Here is a 7215-nt window from a genome sequence, read left to right as displayed (position 1 = left end):
ACTTGCCAAAACTATAGTTTGTTAACAATACATTTGTGGAGTGGTTGAAAAAACAGTTTTAATGACTCCAACATAAGTGTATGTAAACTTCCGACTTCAACTGTAGCACAAGATGCTGACAAGACAGGGGACACACAAGGACAGAACAGGACACACAATGGCAAGGCAGACCATTACTTCATAGTGACTCCATGTGGCTTGTCCTTAAGTCCCTGTTTATGCAGATGTTGTTTGTCAGGGTCCACGTGGAAGGAAAGGTCAGCAAGTTTAAACCACCCCTTGTCTCTTTCCAAAACATTCTTCCACTGTTACAGACACTGTGGGGGTTGGACCCATAGAGGTGTTCCGTTTAATCCCATGGTTGGACACTATAAAAGGACCAGTGTCCATCCATCCTGTCACAGTTCCTGGAACCGCTTGGAGTCGTGATCATCCTCTCTGAGTTGTGTAAGTTTGAGTGTTAACCTCAGTCTCCCTCCACAAGAAGATGCAGGACTTCGCCTTCGCTGCCCTTTCCATCTGGCTGTGTCTGGGTGCCACCGCCCTGGCAGAGTCCCACGGCCCACAACACTGCAGTAAGGATTATCTGCTTTATATCTACTTGTAGTAGTTAATGTTTGCTGTGCACTATGTGGAAAACTGCTGTTACTTGTATGACTATTTCTGTAATATCGTCAAGGTTCATAGATTTGACAGTCTCTAACTTAAATTATACCTATATGCTAACATATCTCTGAGTTTTAAAATCTGTCTAAATTCCGTTTTTGTCTTTTAGCATCACCTAATATGACTGGGGTCCTGACTGTGGTGAGTTGTCCATTAATCCATTAACCATTATCAATGTCCAGTTTCATGTAAGGATACCGTGTGGCTATATTTCCATTATTTCAAAACCAAACCAGACATTCAGCTCAGGCAATCCTGTTTCAGTACACTGATGTTTTTGCAGGTACAGAATGGGGTCATACTCATCTCTCTCTCTCTCTCTCTCTCTCTCTCTCTCTCTTTATATCTTCCTCTCGCTCTTCCTCTCTTGATAAAACAGATGGCCCTTACAGGAGGTGAAATCAAGGCAACTGGACATTACAGCTACGACTCTACGGACAAGAAGCTACGTTTCACTGAAAGTGAGATGCACCTCAACAAGACTGAGCATCTGGAGGACTACCTGATGCTATTTGAAGAGGTAACACTGAGAACTAACAGAAATAAACACTTATAAGACAACATTTCAGTTGAGTCCAACCCAATTGTAATGCAGAATAGCTGCTTTATAACATCAAAGTATACATGTATAACACACTTGTTACTATGGTTATGACACAGCATTGTCATAACCGAGTCTTCCTCCATCTCTACCATCTCTCTCAGGGGGTCTTCTATGACATTGACATGAAGAACCAGTCCTGTAAGAAGATGTCTCTGCACTCTCATGCTCACGCTCTTGAACTCCCCGCTGGTGCAGCCCATCAGGTTGAGCTGTTTTTGGGGAGTGACACTGTTCAGGAGGAGAACATCAAAGTGAACATATGGATGGGATCCGTGGCAGAGACTAAGGGTAATTATGATACACATTAGGAGTCAGACTGTCAATGTGATTTTCATTAATGAAGTAATACATGATATATATGATATATACTGTATATGGTTTATATAGCAAGGCTATTGAGGTGTATCAAAGCATTCACATACAGTATATGTCAGTACTTCTGTCTGTCTATCTATCTGATCTCCAGGCCAGTATTCTGTGTTAACTACTGTGGGAGAATGTCTACCACTCAGTACTTTCTACTCAACTGACTCCATCACACTCCTCTTCAGGTGTGTGACATACTTTTAACTTGCTTAAAGCAGTGGTAAGGTTACTGACATGTATGTAAAGTATGCTGCTACCATATTGCCCTATTACAGTACTAGATTTATTTGAAGATTGTAGATTTTGTTCTACACTGTATATCTGATTGTGCTTATGGTGTAGGTTCTTGCATGCCCGAAATATTCATGTGATTTCTCTTTTTCTTACAGCAATTCTGAAGTGGTCACTGAGGTGAAGGACCCTGAAATGTTCACTCTGCCGTCTTTCTGTGAGGCTGTGGAGCTGGAGGGGACTCCAAAGGGCCAGAAGAATGACTTCTTCAATATTTTCAACACTGTCTGATACAGTGTCACCAGGACCTCCAGCCCCAACCAACCAAGAGCCTGGCAAGCTAATCCACCTAGATGTTTCTCTCACTCTAATGACTACATTTGAGTGTTTTATTACGATCTTTCCTCTTCTGTTAGATAAGATCTGTATTATAATTTACTTTCTTTGTTGATTCCCCTTTGAAGACATTGCATAAAAGATGGATCAGATGTAAAAAGGAAAGTTAATTTCAAGTTGTCATGTTAATGTAATCTCTACATTTGAACAGGATAGATGGACATATAACGTTTGTACCTTACACTAACAATCTGTCACTTTAAGTTGCAAATGCGTAAGAGGTCTGCATAGGCAAATAAGATAATAAAAACTCCAAATCTTTTCCAGTCTCCAAATGTATTTTTTTTATTACCCAAGTCATCTTCAACATCTTCCTCAAACATACATAAGAATATCTCTTAACCTCTAGCTGAAACTAATTGCAGCACCGTAGCGTCTAGCCCCTGTAGCCCACATTGGCTAAACTCTAGTCTCATTAATTAGTCATGCCTTTGATCCGGAACAATAGACTCACTGTCTTTGTCTGTCAGTATTTCTGGGTTAGGTTTACATAAAATGTATTTCACAGACATGGTCACTTGTGGCCTGTTGTAAATTGGGTTTGAAATAACTTTTAAACTATTTCTGGTTAACAGAGAGGGATGTGATACCTGAAAGGCAATGAAGTCATTAAACCCAAAACAAGCAGGGAGACAGAGCGTGAACCCTATCTGGGGTGAGTTGCTGAGCATGAGGCCAGCTGCTGTCCTTGGTGCTGCAGCTGCCAGGGCTGGGACAGTGTGACTGAATGGGACCCTCCAAACATGCTGAAATGTGTAGGCCCACTGGCCCATTTCAGCACCACCACATGGGGCCCACTGCACGGCAGCAGTTGCAGCAGTGGGGGACTAGTCCATGTATGAAATTAAACTGTCATAGCAACGCTATGAATCAGGCCTACCTAATTTATTCCTGGAGGAGAGAACATTATTTTGTTTTCTGTAACACTCAGTGCATGGACTTAATTGCATATATGGCCGTGGACCTAGGCAAGTCACAGGTAATCAGTCTGGCACTGCTTTTCCATTGACAGTAAAATAATAATAGGCTGTGAGCGTTGAGGTGGGTCACGTGTCGATCACCCCTTTGCCGCTAGCCCATCCGTGCAAGTCTAGACCATGAGTAACAGGAATCATTGAATGCACTTTCAGATAAGGAACATGCTTGTTGTTAATTAATTACAGTAAAGCTTAGTTCCTCGCGGTCTTCATAGCAAATAGGCCTAATGTGCGTAATAACGTGGGACATCGGCTTGCTTTTCAGATGAACGATACATTTTAACTGGCGATTACTTTGAAATTGGTCACACGGTGACTATTTCACATTGAACCATGGCGATTGCACACGTTGCTACAGAATACGTTTTCTCCGACTTTTTATTGAAGGATCCAACACAGTCAAAGTACAAATGAGTGCGTCTGGAGCTGGCGGTAGACAAAATTGTAACTTTCATCGCGGTTTGTCTCCCTTTGTTACTTATTTCGCTCGCGTTTGCCCAGGAGGTGTCAGTAGGTGAGTTGAATTACTGATAGACTATCAGAACACACGCTAAAATGTTAAAATCGGTCGAATAAAAGCATCTGGGTCAAACATAGAAATGGATAAAATAGCATTATCTGTAGAATTAGAGCACATCAGAGCAGACTTGGTTCTCGGCGGACAAACTCTGTCTTTCTGTGTTTAGTTCGAGCAGTCCACTGCAGTCAATCACTGTAGGCCTAAAATATAAAACACTGCTTCAATGATTTCAGTGCCAATATTTACACGAAAGGATTCTTGCATTCTCATCAGATGATCTCGCAAACATGTCTAATCCCTGGGTCGTTCTATGCCTGCTTCATAGAGCCCATAACTGCAATTCAGACCACCACCATCTGTCAAAGGAAAATAGGCTATTTTACTGAAATGTGTCGCCCCAGATTAACCTATCCAATATTGTTAAATGTTGATCTTGTTAAAACAGCGGTGTTACTTGTCCCTCCAAATGTAGTCTTAGTTACATTTTAGCCTTCTTGTCCTGTGTGTTGTTCGAGAGCAGGCTCACCGTGCCGCCAATCTGCGTGAAGCAACAGTTAGATTGTAGCTCTTTGAAAATGACTCAACCTCGTAAACTAATCCACACGCTCCCACACCCCTCCTTTCACTGCTTTTTATATTTTATCCTTTCTCTAAAAATATTTATACTGAATAAAGTGACTGAGAGGTTGCAGGTAGATAAACAGGTCTGTGAGTGAAGATATAGCCTAATTAGATCAAATAAAATCACATGGGAAAATAATTTAAGTCTAATGCTGAGTTACAGGCTAATTCTCAGTGTGGCAGTGTGTCTATATCAGCCATAGAGATCCATTATGTTCCGTTTGATTCTGTAGTATCAGCACTGTAAACACTCCCTGCTCTCGTCTATTCTTCTGCAGACTACAGATGTATTATGTGTACATGACAGTTTTGGCAGGGATCCATGGGGTTTGGGGTGGCAGTGACTTTTTCTGTGCTTTCCATAGGCCATCCCAGCAACATGTTTCACCAAAGAAACTGATTTGCGCTGTGGATGTGTGATCCAAACATATGTGTGAAATAACATAGATAATATACTTATTATCAAGAATGAAAGCATTTTAGTTAGTATTTAAAGGGTTACGCATCAAGCAAATAACTAGGATACAGTGGAAATCAATTTATTTTTACCGTCCAACCTCTGCACTATGGGACAACAACAACCACATAAATAACTGGAGGGGACAGTTACTGACAGAAACTCAATGTCCACTGGAAACTGTCCACTGCCCACCACCAACTGAGAAAGTAGATAACAGCTAGAGCCCACACTGGTCCTATTTCAAATCAAAGTTTATTTGTCACATGCGCCGAATACAACAGGTGTAGACCTTACAGTAAAATGCTTACTTACAGGCTCTAGTTTGGACACACCTACTCATTCAAGGGTTTTTCTTTATTTTTACTATTTTCTACATTGTAGAATAATAGTGAAGACATCAAAACTATGAAATAGCACATCTGGAATCATGTTGTAGCCAAAAAAGTGTTAAACAAATTAAAATATATTTTGTTTTGAGATTATTCAAAGTAGCCACCCTTTGTCTTGATGACAGCTTTGCATGCTCTTGGCATTCTCTCAACCAGCTTCACCTGGAATGCTTTTCCAACAGTCTTGAAGGAGTTCCCACATATGCTGAGCACTTGTTGGCTGCCTTTCCTTCACTCTATGGTCCAACACAACCCAAACCATCTCAATTGGGTTGAGGTCGGGTGATTGTGGAGGACAGGTCATATGATACAGCACTCCATCTTTTAAAAATGGTATTAATTTAACCTTTATTTCAAAAGTGATGCATTTCTGATTTCAAAATAATCTAATCAAATTTTATATGTCACATGCGCCGAATAGTGAAATGCTTACTTACAAGCCCTTAACCAGCAAGACACTTGGCACACCTGTGTTTGGGAAGTATCTCCTATTCTTCTCTGCATATCCTCTCAAACTCTGTCAGGTTGGATGGGGAGCGTCAAGGCACAGCTATTTTCAGGTCTCTCCAGAGATATTTGATAGGGTTCAAGTCCGGGCTCTGGCTGGGCCACTCAAGGACATTCAGAGACTTGTACTGAAGCCACTCCTGTGTTGTCTTCAAATCTAATCAAACTTTATTTGTCACATGCGCAGAATACAACAAGTGTAGACTTTACCGTGAAATTCTTACTTACAAGCACTTAACCAACAGTGCAGTTCAAGAAGAGTTAAGAAAATATTTACCAAGTAGACTAAAATAAAAAGTAATAATAAAAAGTAACACAATAAGAATAAGAATAACGAGGCTATATACAGGGGGCACCGGTACCGAGTCAGTGTGCGGGGGTACAGGTTAGTTGAGGTAATTTGTCAATTGTCTGGTGGCGATTTTATTAATTGTTCAGCAGTCTTATGGCTTGGGAGTAGAAGCTGAGGAGCCTTTTGGTCCTAGTCTTGGCTCTCCGGTACCGCTTGCCGTGCGGTAGCAGAGAAAACAGTCTATGACTAGGGTGGCTGGAGTCTTTGACAATTTTATGGGCCTTCCTCTGACACCGCCTGGTTTAGAGGTCCTGGATGGCAGGAAGCTTGGCAACCGGTGATGTACTGGGCCGTACGCACTACCCTCTGTAGTGCCTTGCGGTCGGTGGTTGAGCAGTTGCCATGCCAGGCAGTGATGCAACCCGTCAGGATGCTCTCGACGGTGAAGCTGTAAAACCTTTTGAGGATCTGAGGACCCATGCCAAATCCTTTCAGTCTCCTGAGGGGGAATAGGTTATGTCGTGCCCTCTTCACGACTGTCTTGATGTGCTTGGACCATGTTAGTATGTTGGTGATGTGGACGCCAAGGAACTTGAAGCTCTCAACCTGCTCCACTACAGCACCATCGATGAGAATGGGGGCGTGCTTGGTCCTCCTTTTCCTGTTGTCCACAATCATCTCCTTTGTCTTGATCACGTTGAGGAGAGGTTGTTGTCCTTGTACCACACGGTCAGGTCTCTGACCTCCCTATAGACTGTCTCATCGTTGTCGGTGATCAGGCCTACCATTGTTGTGTCATCAGCAAACTTAGTGATGGTGTTGGAGTTGTGCCTGGCCGTGCAGTCATGAGTGAACAGTGAGTACAGGAGGGGGACTGAGCACGCACCCCTGAGGGGCTCCCGTGTTGAGGATCAGCGTGGCGGATGTGTTGTTACCTACCCTTACCACCTGGGGGTAGTCTAGGATCCAGTTGCAGAGGGAGGTGTTTAGTCCCAGGGTCCATAGCTTAGTGATGAGCTTTGAGGGCACTATGGTGTTGAATGCTGAGCTGTAGTCAATGAATAGCATTCTCACATAGGTGTTCCTTTTGTCCAGGTGGGAAAGGGCAGTGTGGAGTGCAATAGACATTGCAGCATCTGTGGATCTGTTGGTGCGGTATGCAAATTGAAGTGGATCTAAGGTTTCT

General features: G+C 42.6%; 1 protein-coding gene across 1 annotated transcript; it reads left to right on the top strand.

Moving 5' to 3' along the window:
* The first annotated feature begins 389 nt into the window (after positions 1-389).
* Positions 390-2525, top strand: LOC139534176 (ependymin-2). Its single transcript, XM_071333049.1, has 6 exons — positions 390-575; positions 776-807; positions 1046-1186; positions 1372-1558; positions 1737-1821; positions 2026-2525. Exons 1-6 carry the CDS (start codon positions 488-490, stop codon positions 2156-2158), a joined length of 666 nt encoding a protein of 221 aa, XP_071189150.1. The 5' UTR covers positions 390-487; the 3' UTR covers positions 2159-2525.
* The last annotated feature ends 4690 nt before the right edge of the window (positions 2526-7215 follow it).

This window comes from Salvelinus alpinus, chromosome 1, assembly GCF_045679555.1.
Source record: "Salvelinus alpinus chromosome 1, SLU_Salpinus.1, whole genome shotgun sequence".
In the NCBI taxonomy this organism is placed as follows: Eukaryota; Metazoa; Chordata; class Actinopteri; order Salmoniformes; family Salmonidae; genus Salvelinus; species Salvelinus alpinus.
This window is presented reverse-complemented; position numbering and strand designations above follow the sequence as displayed.